This window comes from Arvicanthis niloticus, chromosome 24 (genome assembly GCF_011762505.2).
Source record: "Arvicanthis niloticus isolate mArvNil1 chromosome 24, mArvNil1.pat.X, whole genome shotgun sequence".
In the NCBI taxonomy this organism is placed as follows: domain Eukaryota; kingdom Metazoa; phylum Chordata; class Mammalia; order Rodentia; family Muridae; genus Arvicanthis; species Arvicanthis niloticus.
Window position 1 is genome coordinate 12459931 of NC_133432.1, and position 16093 is coordinate 12476023.

At 48.4% G+C, this 16093-nt stretch overlaps 2 protein-coding genes across 7 annotated transcripts in view; one reads left to right on the forward strand and one right to left on the reverse strand.

Moving 5' to 3' along the window:
- The window catches only part of LOC143437720 (acyl-CoA dehydrogenase family member 10), a 41772-nt gene extending 29001 nt beyond the window's left edge, over window positions 1-12771 (reverse strand). The window contains exons 1-5 of one of the 4 annotated variants that reach the window (XM_076922707.1): window positions 12179-12332; window positions 8374-8574; window positions 4259-4407; window positions 1567-1761; window positions 106-264 (exon numbers count right to left, since the gene is read on the reverse strand). In XM_076922707.1, coding sequence (XP_076778822.1) covers window positions 106-264; window positions 1567-1761; window positions 4259-4407; window positions 8374-8560 — 690 coding nt within the window. In that variant the 5' untranslated portion in view covers window positions 8561-8574; window positions 12179-12332. Of the gene's footprint in view, window positions 1-105; window positions 265-1566; window positions 1762-4258; window positions 4408-8373; window positions 8575-12178; window positions 12333-12656 lie in introns of those variants that run through there. The other 3 variants (XM_076922706.1, XM_076922705.1, XM_076922709.1) reach the window with 3 other exon arrangements.
- Brap (BRCA1 associated protein) overlaps window positions 7039-16093 on the forward strand; it is a 31765-nt gene continuing 22710 nt past the window's right edge. The window contains exons 1-3 of one of the 3 annotated variants that reach the window (XM_076922710.1): window positions 7039-7201; window positions 13851-14012; window positions 15192-15387. In XM_076922710.1, the coding sequence (XP_076778825.1) occupies window positions 7123-7201; window positions 13851-14012; window positions 15192-15387 (437 nt within the window). In that variant the 5' untranslated portion in view covers window positions 7039-7122. Of the gene's footprint in view, window positions 7202-12389; window positions 12746-13850; window positions 14013-15191; window positions 15388-16093 lie in introns of those variants that run through there. The other 2 variants (XM_076922711.1, XM_076922712.1) reach the window with 2 other exon arrangements.

The window sequence follows — 16093 nt, forward strand, 5'->3', positions numbered from 1 at the left end:
ACTATGTCCAGAGAGTTACCAAAGAAAGCTACAGGCACAAACAAGTAAAGATAATATGGACATACTTGTGTTAACTAGGAAGGGGCTCCGGACAGTCAGGATTACCTTAATGGTGTGAATGCCCAGGCTGGCAGCCGCTTTTAGATTTGGTCCCAGATCATCAAGAAAAACAGCCTCTGAGGGCTGCAGGTTCAGCTGCTGCAGGCACAGCTGGAATATCCTGGGATCTGGCTTACAGATGCCTTCCAGGCAGGACTCCACCACCTAGAGAGAGAGGGTGGCTCTACAGGGGCAGCTCCCACAAGCACACTGGCACAGGTTTTGAAAGGAAGAAGATGGTGTGGGGTTATTTCCTGTAACAGGAAGCGTTATGTAAAATGATGTTGCCTTCTTAAAATGAGGGATTAGAAAAATTTGGGATACAACCTAGGGGCTTACACTCAGTGTCAACCCCAAGGAAAGGAGCTGGACACCTCACAAACGCCCGTCATGCTGTGGGAATGGTGGGTAGGACTCAGGTAGCGAGGTATTATGGGATGGCACTGGTCTGGAATTAGCCTCAGACAAACAGTGGAGTCAGAATCTACATGAGATGTGGGAATATAGGTGAGGGTTTGAGTGTGCAGCGTAAAGGGGTCTCCACCTCATCAATACTTGGCCATAGGCACAATTAGGGTTTTTTTCCCAAAAGATTTATTTATATATTTTATGTATACAAGTTCTCCTATTTTTAAAATTATTTATTTATTTTATGTATATGGGTACATTGTAGCTTTCTTCAGATACACCAGAAGAAGATCCATTATATATGGTTGTGAGCCACCATATGGTTGCTGGGAATTGAAATCAGGACCTCTGGAAGAACAGTCAGTGCTCTAAACTGCTGAGCCATCTCTCCTGCCCAAGTGCTCTGTCTTAATGCATACCAGAAGAAAGAATCAGATCCCATCACAGATGGTTCTGAGCCACCATGTATGTGGTTGTAGGGACCTCTCAAAGAGCAGCTAATGTGTTTAACCTCTGGGCCATCTCTCCAGCCCTGAGCTCAATTATGTTTCAAGGGCCATTTTGCTGGATGTGGTAGCGCATAACTTTGGTCCCAGCATTTGGGAGGCAAAAGCAGGTGGGCCTTTGTAGTTCCAGCATGGTCTACATAGCAAGTTCCAGGGTGCCAGGGCTATGTTATACCCTGTTTTGTTTTTTTTTAATAAAATAAAATAAGGCCAGGCCTTTAATCCCAGCATGGGAGAGACAGAGGCAAGTGGATCCCTGTGAGTTCAAGGTCAGCCAGGTCTACAGAATACTTTCCAGGACAGTAAGGGTAACACAGAGAAACTCTGACTTGAGAATACATAGATAGATAGATAGATAGATAGATAGATAGATAGATAGATAGATAGATAAACAGATAATAAAAAGACCAAACATAAAAGATAATTTTCAACTTACTACACCTAAACTGGATTTGGACAGACATGTGACTAAAATCCCACTTCCTGGGACTGCTAGCAGGCAGCATTAAAGCAGAACTCAGAGCATCCAGCACATCCATCCCCTTACACTTACCACGTCAAACTGATTCCGGTCCAGGGGCAAAAAGCTTTTCCCATTGGAAAGGGGAAAGTTATTGGTCAGGACAGCAGTCTGGAGGCCCTGTGCTCTGATCTGAGCGATGGCCTGTGTCATCACCGGGAACTGCTTTGCCACTCGCTCACTGGTCAGCAGAGAGAAAAAGGAGGTCACAGGCACAGAAGTCTCTGCCTGTGAACAGGAGAGGAGCCGGACAGTTAGTGTGGCCATTAGTGTGGTCCCTCATGGCCCAGAGGCGAAATCCATTCCTGGCCTCCTACTGCTGCCTGGATGTGAGAGCCCAGGGCCTGATGCCCATGAAGTTAGAGTCCACACTGGTATTTTGAGAGTTCTCAGTATACTGAGCACACGAGCCTCCAGTGCCTGGGGCCAAGTGATCCTCAGCCTCAGTCTCCATAGTAACCAGGACAACAGGTAAATACCACCTTCCCTGGGTGTAAGGCAGTCTTTAAAACCTCACTTAAGAGCTGGGCTTTAATTCCAACCCTGGGAGGTGAGGGAGGAGGATCTGAGCTTTGATGGTAGCCAGGGCACCAGAGAGACCCCTTCTCAAACCCTGCTTCAAAAATGAAAAAGAAAAAACACATCCCTTGATTTAAAATTAGAGTTAGAATGGTTGAAACAACCAGAGATGTGTCCCCACTGTGGTCACAAGAGTTCTTCATTCCGCTCGTAGCTTGACAGTCAGAAAGGCAGAACCGTCAGAAGAGGATCCGTTAAACTCTAAGGCATCTTCATCCGGTATCATTTCTCATTAATAGCCTGCAGCCCTGCATGATCTGTGTTGTGCAACAGCTTCATGAACTTTAGCTGCAGATCAATTTTAGGTTTTTAAAAAAATCTTAAGTATTTTATTTTATATGTGGGTCTTTTGCATGCATGTATGTATATGCACCATGTGTTTCCCTGGAGCCCGCAGAGTCCAGAAGAGGGTGTTGGATCCCAAGAAGTGGAGTCACACAAGGTGACCTTGTGACAAGGTGGGTGATGGAAATTGAACCCAGTCTTCTGTAGGAGCAGCACGCGCTCTCAACTGCGGCGCCATCTCTCCGGCCCAATGTTTGCTTGTTTTAAAATTTCAATCTGTGTGGTTTTGCAAACAGGTTTCAAAATCTGCAAGTGCAGAGTGTTGTAGGCCCAGGTAGATTTCCTAATAGTTATATAGAAATGTAACTAATACCAGGCAGTCTGCCTAGATGGTGTGTGCAGGTCAACGGCTCTTCTTAGTTTGGTTTTTGTGTTTTTGAGATGGTCTCACTCTGAAGCCCTGGCTGGCCTGGCACTCACAGAGATCCCCTGCCCTTGCCTCCTCAGTGCCAGGACTAAAGGTGGACAATACCTCAGCCATATTGTTTTATTTTTCTTAATCGTCCTACCTCAGCCTGCTGAGTATTGGGAAGAAAGGGACAGATGATCCACCAGACTCTGACAATGGTTTCTAATACTCACAAAGTTGTGCAACCATCACCATCAAACTCGAACTTACTGTCCTAAAGAGAAACCAGGAACAACCTCCATTTTTACCTCCTAGAAACCCACCATATGCTTCTTGTACCTGCAGACTCAAGCGACATGGCATCTCACCTGTAGGACCTCAGTGCCACCCTCTGAGCTTTGACCAGCTAGCACAGTTTCAAGGCTTGCTGTTGTTTTCAACATTTTAAAAATTGCATTTTTTTCATGCAGGGGTGTGGTGATACACACCTTTAATCCTAGCATTCTGGAGGCAGAGGCAGGTGGATTTCTATGAGTTCCAGAATGGCCTGGTTTACAGAGTGAGTTCCAGGACAGCCAGGGCTACACAGAGAAACCTTGTTTTAAAGATAAATAAATAAATAGATAAATAAACAAACAAATTACATTTACTTAAGTGTGGGTGTGACAGAGGCATCTTACACTTGTGAAGGTCAGAGGTCAGGCCTTCCCTCCATCATTTAGATTCTGAAAGGTGAACTTAGGCCGACAGGCTTGGTGGCAAGCACCATAACTGGTTGAGCCATCTTGCTAGCACCACTGCAGAAATTTTAAGCATATTAACTCAGCAACATAAAAGATACTTTCGCCAGTGTCCCCCACCATACCTTCCTTCCATGGACGGAATTACTGTGTTTAAATTGTATTTCAGTGGAGATTTGAAGGGTACAGAAGTCACTGTGCACACAAAGCTTAAACAGTGCACGATGTGGAGAAAGTGGGCACTGTTTATTGATTTAATAAGCTTTGGCTCAAAACCATTAGGCTGATGGCTCCTGTTTCAGTGTCCGCTGTAGCTCGAAGAAAAGAGCAAGAGTGATTTACTCCTGCACAAACCCAATGCTGAATGCCTAGGCATGGAAGGACGAACTTAAAAACAAAGACGGGCTCTGAGGTTTTCATTTCTGCTCATTTAAATCAATGCTGTGGCTGAATGGGAGCATACCTGAGGCCAAGAGAAAACCAGGAGAAAGCTAGACATGGTGGCTCACGGCTGTAACCCAAGCACCTTGGAGGCAGATGCCGGAGGGTCAGCTCTTCAAGGTCATCTTGGGATTTTAGTCACATGTCTGTCCGAATCCGGGGTGAGCTCAAGGCTGCTGTTGGACTACAAACCTATCTCAACACCCCTCCCCTGATCAAAGAGAAAGGGGGGGGGGGAAAGCAAGGAAAGGCACATTCGTCAGTCACTCACGATCTCAGAGCACAGTCTCCCAAATTCTTCCAAGAAGGCCTCGGTCGTCATCTCTCCTTTCATAAACCTCATCCAGGGCCCACTGTCGCCACCTCTGATCAAAGCCTTCAGTATAGTTCCAGAAGGGACATGATTCTGCACCTCCCATCCTGAAGGACAGAACACACATGGGATGAGGAAAGCTGGGGTTTGCAGAGCTGGGGAGTGACAGCTCCAGGTCTTGTGGTAGCACTGTGGTGGCTGCGTGTGCTCCTGGGAAGTCTGTATTCTCACTCTGAGGAGAGACAAACACAGATGGGGAGCAGGGCTACTGACGGTCCAGTCTCACCCTCACTTGAGTCTCCTGCAGAGGCCACAAGAGGACATCAGCTCCCCTGAAGCTGGAGTTACTGGCGGTTGAGAGCCATGGGGCAGGGAACTAAACTCAGGCCTCTGCAGGAGCAGTAGGCGAGCTTGACCGTCAGCATCTCTCCAGCACGGAACTTCTCTTTTGAGGCACTTTTTCTAAGAAAGTGGAACCTGTGTCTTGGGACTACTGGGCAATATGGAAAGGTATAGAGAGAAGCAGTCAGGTTCTCCAGACGACCACTGTCAAGGCCACGTACAAGGCAGAGGACATCAAGGCCTTAAAAGCAAAGCTTCCTCAGCCTCCAAGCACTCTGAAGGGTTCGGCCTTTCTGCTTTACACCAGAGCTGGCAAGCACGGAAGGAACTGGCACCCTTGTGTACTGTTCTTGGATGTAAACAAGGACAGCCTCTGTGGAAAGCAAAATTTGGCAGTTTCTGTCAAAAATCTTCAGTGTGTGTTTGATATCCCATCTTCACTTCCAGGAATCTCTTCCAGATACATTTACAAAGGAAGTGAAGGCTCCCTCCAAGGCTGCGTATGTCGAACTGCGTGTAAAGCTCTGAAAGGTAAATCTGTGTGGACAGAGGGCTTGTTATGTCAGTTATGATTATGGCTCAGGAGCCCCATTCATCTCTCTGGGTTCTGGGGTTTTGTTTCTCCAGCACTAGGATTGACCCCAAGGCAAGCGCCCAACCAGAAGCACACCCCACCTTAGCTGTTAAGTCTTACTGGAACGTAGCCACACATATATTCTCACAACAGTGACAAAGGTGACGAACTCGGAAACCTATTTGTGGCAGAGATGGCACAGCTCATAAAACTGACATGGTCCTCAGAGGAAAAGCGTGCTAGCCCTTAGAGGAAACTTACACCTACTGACATGAATACATAGGGAAGGCCAGTGGGGGTTGGGGTGGGGAGGTGCAGTGACAGAGGGGAGAGTTCCAGTGGAGTCCTTGCTTAGCATACACAAGGCCTGCCCAGATCCTACCACCATGAAAAAGAAAAGTTGCCGGAATCATCTACCAGGTCAGGCAAAAGAAGACAGAGAGCAGTCTGGACAGGATGTCCACACACTCACGCCCATCCGCTCACACACAAACAAAGGTAGGATGACAAGCTCTGTTGTCCTCCCTAGGAATGCCACCCATCCCGTCTAAGACAGGTGCTCTCAATAACTGGCATTCACTCATATGTCTAACTGGCTGGTTGTCCAGTCCCAGGGATCCTTGGGCCTCCACCTAACCAGTGCACGGTTTACGAGCATAGGGCACCTTATTCAGCCTTTTTACATGGATCCTGGTACAGAACAGCTCCTCATGCTTCTGAGACAAGCAATTTCTTACTGAACTCTCTTCTCAGGTGTGCATCCACGTTCTTCTAGCCTGGAGTGGTCCATAAATGAGGTTGGCATACCTGGGCCTGTAACCCAGGTTCACCTGGACCGCACTACAATAGCCCAGGCTGCCTCTGAACTCTCAGTGATTCTCCTGCCTCAGATTCCCATGTAATTAGAATTACAGATTTGAACTGTCTAGAAAAGATTTTCTCGACTAAGACTCAAAAGTCAAAAACTATGAAGAAAGAAACAGATGGCCCTAATGGTACTTTAAAAATGCAAATTTCGGTATGGATCCTTTCTCAAAAGAAAAGATAAAGAACCATCAGAAATATTATAAATAAAATCAAAGGATGGGGGCTGGAGAGATGGCTTGGTAGTTAGGAGTCTTTACTATTCCTGAATGAACCCAACTTCAGCTTCTGCAGGCACCTGCACACCATAAACTCAGGCAGGTGCACACAAATGCACATAAACAAAACCAATGAATAAATCTCCAAAGCCATCTAAGATACCTAATCTACCTGACAAAAGGCTCTTGCTGCAATTCAGCAAGAAACACGAGGGACTCACAGAAAAAGAAATCTAAGTGACCTACAGACATATAGAAAGAGGCAACCGGAGACCCACAAGACATCAGATGGAGGCAGTGCTGGGCATAGTGGTGCACACGGGTCACTTAGCACTGCTAGGCGGACTTTGCCCTGAGCCACAGCCCTAGCAGGGATTGGCTTCTCTCTTCACTTGCCTTACATATGTTAGTTAATTTCTAAGGCTTGGGAATGATAAACTAGGGACTTGTGTTGGGTTAGTGGGTTTGGTTTTTTTTGTTTGTTTGTTTTTGTCAATTTGACCCACGCTAGGGTTATATGAGAAGGCAGAAGTTCACTTGAGAAAATCCCTCTGGCAGACTGTTCTGTGGGCAAGTCTGTGGGGCATTTCTCAACCAGTGATCGATGGAGTGAGCCTGGTCTGTGTGAGTGGTGCCATTTGAGGGGTGGGCAAGCCATGGGGAGGGAGCAAGCCAACAAGCAACAGTCCTCCATGGCCTCTGATTCTGTTCCTGCCCCCAGGTTCCTGCCTTGAACTTCTGCTGTGAGTTCCCTCCATGACATACTCTGGCTAGGGTGTGGAACTCCATAGAGACAACTCTTTCCTCCCAGGCTGCCCTTGGTCATGGTGTTTATCATGGCAACAGGTAGGGGCGAGGACAGGATGACAACAAAGAAGCTTCCTTCCTTGCACTGGAACCCAGGTATGTGGTACACAGCTGGGAAGAGGCTGTGTGACCTTCGGGTCCTCCCAGTCTCCTCCCCTCCCTGACTTTCTTCTTGCGGTGCTGAGAATGGACCCAGGGCCTTGTGGGTACTAGACAAGCCCTCTACCACTGAGCTACATTCCAGCCCAAATGCTGTACTTCCTGGGCCTAGTGGGCCAGCCTGTGCCAAAGCTAGCCACTGTCACTTTTATATGGCCTGTGAGTCAGAATGGCTTTGCCTTCTGAGGAAGTTGAATACCAACCCAACAAAACAGTATCTTGTGACACATGAAAATCCCATTGGTCCCTGACAGACTGCCTGTTATGCCTTCATTTACCACCATCCCGGGCTGCTCTGACTCTGAATGGGCAGCATTCACGTGCTTTCAGCAGAGACTCTATAGCTCTCAGTGACTAAGATCCTGACCTTTTGCCTCTTCTTGGAAATGCTAGCCCATCCTTGACTTAAGCTGTGAGCTCACAATGAAGTCATATCACGTATGACAAAAACTCCAGAAGGTAACACAGGCTTGAGGCTGGCTGTGGGGAGTGCACACCCTAGCTAGGTTGTGCTGGGACAGCTTCAGGTTTGTTACTGCCAAGGTTGGGGACTCCGTTTTCGTACTTTTTCTCTGGCTGTTACTGGTTTAGTCATTATTAAGGGAGAAAAGAGTTACTTGGACTCAGGTTCCGAGGCTTTGGTCACTGGCATAGCAGAACCTAACAGCCCACATCACGACACTCAGGCAGAAGGCAAAGTTCCTGTGTTACTATTTATTTATAGACAACCTTTCTTCTAGCTCAGGCTACCTTTGAACCTGCTGGTTAGCTGAGGATGACCCTGAATACCTACCTGATCCTCCTGCTTCAAAGTACCAAATGCTACACCTGGCTTGTGAGGTAGAGACTGAACCCAGGGCTCTGTGCATGCTACCAATTGACCTATCATAATTTCCATCGGTCATTTCCTTTAACTCTCCCTCAGTTCCCCGGGAAGGAGGGTCCCTTCTTAGCCCTGATTTGATGACAAGCAGCCATGGCTCAGAGCAGCTGAGTAACTGCCCCACACACTGCATTAAGTGGGGATTAGAATTGGACTCTAGGGCCTGTCTGTCTCTACTTTCACACTCCACTTAGCCTCTAAAAGTTACCAAGAGTAAGGAGCTTACCCGCAGCCACTGTCCCTGGAGAAGGCACGAGAACTCCGCCCATGTCAAAAATGACTGCTCTGTAACTCCGGCCTTTAGAATGTGTCCAGCGGAGGGCTCCCTGATGCCTGCTCAGGGGATGTTTCAGGGCAGTGGTCCTCCATGCCCAGTGGAGAGAGGAAGGCTGGAAAAGCCTCCTTATGCACATGGTGAGATGGGAGGCTGTGTGGGGAGAAGGTTCAGGGCGGCTTGAGACACAGCTTCCGTACAGGGTTAGGGTTAAGTTAGAACTAGGGTTAAGTTAGGGTTAGGGTTAGGGTATCCCTGAGCTTGGTGCCACCCACAGCTCCTAGCTGAGGAACTCTCAAGCCCCACCCACAGCTGGCCTCAATGACTGTTCACCAAGTGGTCTTTGCTCCTCCACTGCTATAACCACGGAAAAGAGGTTTTCAGCCCTGCCTTTCCTCAATCCCAAATCAGCTGCCTCAGCCCTGCCTGTGCTTCCTCCTGAGAACCCCATCTCTGCCTTCTTCTCTCAGTGCAGACTTCTCTTCAGAGACCCTGAAGGTTCCTGGCCTCTTCTTTCCACCTTCCTCCCTCATCAGCCCGAGGAATCCTTCAAAGCTGCAGATGTGACCACATCTTAACTCCATTTTTATTTCATGGTTTGTTTGCTTGTTTGTTTTGACACAAGGTTTATTATCAATGGCTGTCTTAGAACTCACTCTGTAGACAAGGCTGGCCTTGAATTCAGAGATCACCTTGTTTCTGCCTCCCAAGTGCTAGGATTAAAGCTCTGTACCAGAAGCCTGCCTTAACCCCATTTAAAACCTTCATTGGAAACAGCATGTAGTACCCCGACTACAGTAGATACTAAGGCAAGGTTGCTAAGTTCCGGGCTAGCCTGGGCAACACAAAGAACCTGTGTGTTAGTAACTGTTTTCATTGCTGTGACCCACTTTCTGACAGAGCAGCACAATGGAAAAACTTGTTTCGGGGTACAATTTCAGAGAGCTTAATTTGTGGCTGTGCATGAAGCTCCATGCACTTGGCCAGAACATCATGACAGAAAAGACGTTTGTGCTTCATGGCCAGGAAGGAAGCAGAGAGAAGGAACATAGGAAATGGCCAGGAAAAGACACCAGGACACACACCAGGAACTTGCTTCCTCTAGCTGGGCCCCACCTCCCAGGATTCACCAGCTTCCACAAAGTTATCTCACTACAAATCTGTCATGGGATCAATGCACTGATTGGGTCCAGAGCCCTCAGAGGAAACTGTCTCTGGATCCCTTCAAGAGGCCTGGTTTCCTAACTTGGAGGCCTAATTTCCTATGTGAAATTAGGTTTTTATTGGGGCTTGCAGGTACACACCTATAATCTCAGCACTGGGGAAACAGAGGCAGGGAATCTCTGTCTCCAGAGCAGCCAGGGCTACATAATGAGACCCTATCTTACACACACAAACAAACCTTGGATAGACACAAAACTTCACAAGCAAACAAAACCAAGACCTAAACAAAAAAACCCTGTCTTTTTTTTTTTTTCTCTTTTATTGAGATGGGTCTTGCTCTGCTGCCCGAGCTGGTCTCAAGTGCTTGGGTCCAGGCAATCCTCCTGCCTTAGTCTCCCTAGTTAGCTGGTATGGCAGGCTAATAAGGACTGCTGTACCCAGCTAACAAAAGATTAAAGAGTAAATCTTGAAAACGGCATGACGTACTTAGTCATCAAAATTTGGCTGAATTTGGTAGTTAAAAAAAACATAACAAACCTCCCAAACCCCAAACTTCAAGGCTGATGACTCTCTTTCAATCTTCTATGCTGAGGTCAAAGTCTATGATGGACAACAAACTGACGTGGAGGCCGAGATTAGTCTTATGCTACCACTTCTGGGTTGTGTATCCCTGGGGAATCGGACTCTGGCCTTTGCGCACACTTGGCAAGCTCTCTGTCTCCCTTCTCACCAGAACTTGGCACCTGCTGTGCCAGCAGACCACAACCTTTTCCCCCTGCTTCGTCTGTCTGCCTGGTGAATTTCCACTCAGTTTTACACCTTAGCCTTGCTTTCTTCTTCAGGGGCAGCCTTGAATGTCAAGCTAGCCCAGGCTAGCCAGCATGAAAAGGCAGAGAGGGATATAGGGAAGGAAGAGCTAGGGACACACTTGAGTGGCTGACAGCCACAAAGAGCTGTGACAGCTTGCCCATGCCTGGTTAACAATGCTAGTTTCCTGGAACTGACATCTTCTATGGCACAAAGCTTGTCAACCAGAATGAGGTTAGACTAATGCCTCAGTCATATTCCATCCACACCCACAGAGTGTACAGTTTTATATTACAGACATGGGGTAGTGAGGTCTTGGGTACATTACCTTCTAAGCCTCAGGTTCCTCCTCTGTAAAATGGGGACAATTACTGTACCTATTGCAAGTGGGGTGGGGAGTGTCACCAGTGCCTAAGGTAAAGAATGTCCAGCTATCAAGTTAGTGTGTGGTACACCATTTAAGGTTATGTAACACTTGAGTTGGGGGTGTGCCTCAGCAGATGGCATGTACTTAGCATGTTGAAGGCCATAGGTCAACCTCAGCACCATAAACCAATGTCTGACACAGGGTCAGATGATCTTCACTGTGTGGGTGGCTTATGTACTGTCATGTAAGCCCATTATTCTCTGGGGGAGGGTATGATTTGGGCTGCAGAGTGGACATTTGGTGATATCTGGGCATCTTTTTTGGTGGTCACCACAAGGTGACAATACTACTGATGTCTATGATGCACAGACACACATGCACGCATTCTGATATGGTTTTCAGGTCCTGAAATGTGAGCAGAAGTTGGGAAACGCTGGCATTAAAGGGGTATGAGACATATTACACAGGAAATAGCACAAGCACCGCCATATACTCTGCTTTCCTGTTCCAGTACAGTTTGTATGCACGGCCTCTCCTGCAGCTCTTACTCTCCAGCATGTACAGAAGGGCATCCTGTCATGTCATGCTTTTTCTCCATACATGCACTGATTTTACCTGGCTTTTCTCATGTGTGTGTGTGTGTGTGTACTAGACACTGAACACAGAGCCTATACCCCAAGCATTCTACCACTGAGGTACATTCCTCGGTGTGTGTGCTCACCATGGCACCTGCACAGAGCACAATCCTTGAGTTAGTTCTATCCTGCCATCTTGTGAGGCACAAGGCCTTCAGCAGAAGCCTGTAACCCTAGCACTGGTGAGGTGGAAGAGGCAGGAGGGTCAGAAGTTCAAGGACACCTGTTTCCAATATACAGAGAACACGGCTTATCTTTTCTCCAATATATAGAGTTAGAGCTTTCTTGGGCTACACCAAACCTTGTCTCCAAACAACTCCAAACAGCTAAACAGTGGCCAGACGGTGGTGGGCAGGCCTGTATCACACAAGTTTGGAGGCAGAGGCAGGAGGATCTCTTGAGTTCGAGGCCAGACCGGTCTACAGTGTTCCAGGACAGTCAGGTGTTCATGGAGAAACTATGACTCAAAAAACAAACAAACAAACAAAAACAACCACAAAAACCAACAACAACAACAAAGCCAAAAAATAAAACCAAAACCAAACATAACCAAACAATTAAACCAAACTTAACCATGACCTATAGGCTTTCCAGCGTATCCCTGTCTCTACACAGCGTTTCATTATGCAACAACTAGCTCAAGATCGCACGAGTGCCGGAGGTTGCCCTGTCTGGGGCTGTTTTCGGTGCCTGCAAAATCATCACCCCAGGCAGCCCCGCAGTGTTCAGCTCTCAGTGGAATATCTGTGAAGCCGTGGCGCTCCTAACCAGCCCATCGCCATACCTGCAGAAAGTTACAACCCCGAGGTCGAAGACCCAGGAACCCTCAGAGTCTCTGCGAACCCTCAGAGTCTCGGTGAACCCTGCGGGGATACTAGGCAGGACAAACGGAGAGAGGGATCAAACGTAAAAGAAATAAGCCAGAACGCTCTGCACGGACTGCGCACGCTCCTCGTACACTGTCACGTCCAGACAACTAAGGTTCAGAAGCGACTGCCGAAAGCGCATGCGCGCCCGGGGCCTCGCCCCTTGCCGCCGGCCCGTGCGCGTGCGCGTGCGCGACCCCGCGGGTCAGAGACGGCGGCCGAGAGGCGGAAGTGTAGGTTGTTGTGGCTCGGCCGGCTGCGCGAGAGGGGCTGCCGCTGCTTAGGCGGCGGCCGCGGCACTGAGGCGGTGGCGGCGCTGCCGACCGCGGGCCGCTCGGCCTCTGGGCTCGGCCCGCAGTCTTCCCTCAGCCCACCGGGGCCCACGCCGACCAGCACCTGTCCTATGAGTGTGTCACTGGTGGTCATCCGACTGGAGCTCGCGGGTCACTCGCCGGTCCCCGCCGACTTCGACTTCAGCGCCGCCGGTGAGTGCGCGGCCTCGCGCAGGGCCGGCGGGTCGGCAGCCCTCGCTCCACCCGCCCCCGGGCTCGCCAGGTTCCTCCGCTCGACGCCGCCCTCGCTGCGAGAGAGCGCGGCCTGGGGCGGGGTGGGGAGGGGATGCGATGCGCTTTTCCCAAACTGGAAGACAGGCCAGTGGTTAAACGATTTGCCCAAAGTTAGATATGAGTGGCTGGAAACACGGGTTCTAACCCAGCCGGTCCCGAGGATCCGACGTCTTCCCCACCAGCCACAGACTTCCTTAGTGGGCCATGCAGCTTCGCCTCTCCTTTGATCGTCACAACCTTACCTGATTAACATTGAGGCTCCTGAGGGGAAGGCAATTGGACCGGCAACCACAAGCCAGTCCGGGTTCCGGGGAAACCTGTCTAAACAAACAGACAGAGAGAAAAGGTGTGTGTGGGAGGGTAGTTGCTTGATATCTGTCAGAGTTTTTGTCGTGCCCTGAATCAGACTTGGTCTCTGATTTGTGCCATAAGGGTTCAATGTCGTAAGTTGATGGAAAAGAGAAACAGGAACACTTACTTAGGTTGGAGAACTGGACTGGCGCTTAGAACAAGAAGAATGGCATCACTGGACACTCTGTGAGTCCAGCCTTTGGAATTGCAGAAGAAGAATTGAGTTGTGGTCTTTCTTGTCCTGTCAGACTCAAATGACTGATTTATTTCAAGGTTACAAGCGGCTTTCAAGAGCTCAAAGTGACCCCTAGATCTGAAAGTCAGCTCAGTTGGCACTAGGCACAAACAGGTAACTTCATACAGGCCTAGTCATGGAGACATTTATGCAGCAGAGCCTAGGGTGAGAGCTCCTACTGTGTCCTGGGTTGGACAAGCCTGGGGTCTGCCTCAGACCTGATGTTAAGGTCATTTCAGTCACATCTCAGGGATTCTGAAATGCCGCTTATTCATGAATAGAACTCCCAGAGGGACTGAGGCAGGCACTGGAAAAGGCCTCATCCATGGGCACAGTGAAGCACGGTAGAGGAGGAGGAAGAAAGACATTGATTGGAGTGCTGAGAAGTGAGAGGAATTTGTTCTGTCGTAAGGTATTAATCTTTCATGTGTTCTTCAGCTGGAGAGATGTCCAATGAGGAGATCAAAACGAAGACATTGGCTTCAGCTGCCGCCTGCCTAGAAGGGAAGTCACCAGGGGAGAAAGCAGCCATCATCCACCAGCACCTTGGCCGTCGGGAAATGACCGATGTGATTATTGAGACCATGAAGGCCAGCACAGGTATGCCCTCAGGAAGCCTGGCTGTACCCTCGTACTGTGAGCCCCTGGCTGTGTGTTTCCTCTTTGGTTGGTGAGCAGATGAGGCTCAGCTCTGGTGTACTTATTAATTAGGATGACTTTATTATCAAAGCTTTAATCTTTGTCCATTCGCCTCCTGAGTGGTGGGATTATGTGTATACGCCAGGACATCCAGTTTGTGTGCTGCTGCGCACAGACCCAGGGCTTCATGCCTGTAAGGCTAACACGCCACCAAGTGAGCCACAGTTCCAGCGTGTGTATTTCTTTTAAGTACTTGTGTTCTTTATGTGACTTTTGAAGCATATTTCATTGTCCTTTTTTTTTTTTCTAAATTAGTAATATATTTGGATGCAAAGGTGCATGCCTTTAGTCCTACCTACTCAGGGGCAAAGGGTTATTTAAACCCTCCAGTTTGGAAACAGATAACCTAAGACCCTGTTTTAAAAGAGTAGTAATACAGGAAAAACTAGACCGATTGTAAGAAGGTGGGTTCTTCACTCTGGCGGGAGTGCTCACCACTGCTAACTGGGCTCCAGTGGAGCAGTGCGTCCTTGGGGAAGCCTGCTGCAGGCTCGCTGCCTTACTGGCCTGCACAGCCGAGGGAGTGGATGCCTTCTGCATCTCCCTCATAGGTGTGGTCAGAACTGGAAGGTTCAGTTTTCAGAGAGCCCTGACTGACTGTCACACCGAGGAGCTGGCAGTAAATGTCGCCTGCTTATGTTGGGGTGCTGCTGGATGGGTGGGGGGAGCTTCTGTTGGGGTTTGAGAGTATTGAGAGATTTTTTTTATTATTATTATTTATTTACATTCCAAATGTTGCCCTTCCCCTCACCCCCAGTGTTAAGTGATTTTTACTTGGATATGTTTTTAGCTAAAGAGAGCTTTAAATGTTCTTGGGATATTCCCAAACCCAACAATTCAACAGTATGGTTTGTTGGTTTTTTGTGACAGAGTCTCTTACATCTGCAGCTTTACTGCTCCATCCTCCTGGTGTTGGGATTACGGGCATGAGCTGCCACACCCAGCATGAATATGGTTCTTAATGTAATACAGTCCAGTTTCTCTGTCACAATTTACTGTTCCGCTTGAAATCCTAATTCTCTTAGGCCCCTTAAGCTTATTCCCAGCTGTTGGTGATCTGCTAATTTTCACTTTTGTAAGATGAGTTGAGAGACACAACAGAAGAAAAGAAGCCCTCAGCAGCCCCCGTCTCTGTACAGAGAAGTAGAGAGCAGAGTGAGCCTGTGACCACAGCCCCAGAGTCTCCATCCAAGCAGCTCCCAGACCAGATCTCCTTCTTCAGCGGCAACCCTTCCGTTGAAATAGTCCACGGCATCATGCACCTGTACAAGACAAAGTAAGCAAAGCTGTCTTCCTTCAGACTGCTTTGGTCTTGCTTGAGTAGGGAGAACACTCTGTGTGCCTGGAACGAGGTCAGGCTAAGGCTTTGACAACCACTGTACTAGGTACTGTGGACTACACAGTTGTGAGTGCTGTGTTGGACAGTGGAGACTGGGCCAAAGCTTTCCTTACTCAAATGAACCTCTGCATGCCCATAAGAAAAGCTTGGGACACACTCTGTTAAACAGTAGGTATGGGCACTGATTGGGGCACTGAAAACCAAAGGAGCCATAGCATCCCATGCTCCTGTCTTTACCATAACCATACCAAACCCCAGAAGCCAGCTGAGGTTCCTTGAAGTACCTGTTTTCAAGGCTTCGGTTTGACAAGGTCTCACTGATAACCCTGGCTGGCTTGGAACTCATAGACATCTGCCTGTAAAGGTGTACACCACAGACCTGGCTTTTACAGTTTTTTTCCCTTGTTTAAAAACAAACAAACAAACAAAAAACAACTTTCTTTTAGAAGCTCAAGGAAAGGAAGCACTTAGACAGATAACCCAACAGCTGGATCATCAGCTCTCTGCATACGGTAATTGGTGATGTCTCAACAACTATCTTTGCCCTAACTTGCCTGCCATGTCCCTCCAGGGAACTGGGAGATAGCCAGTCATCAGGTAGCCATTTGGATCCCAGCTGTCACGTTCATTTTCAGTATATCAA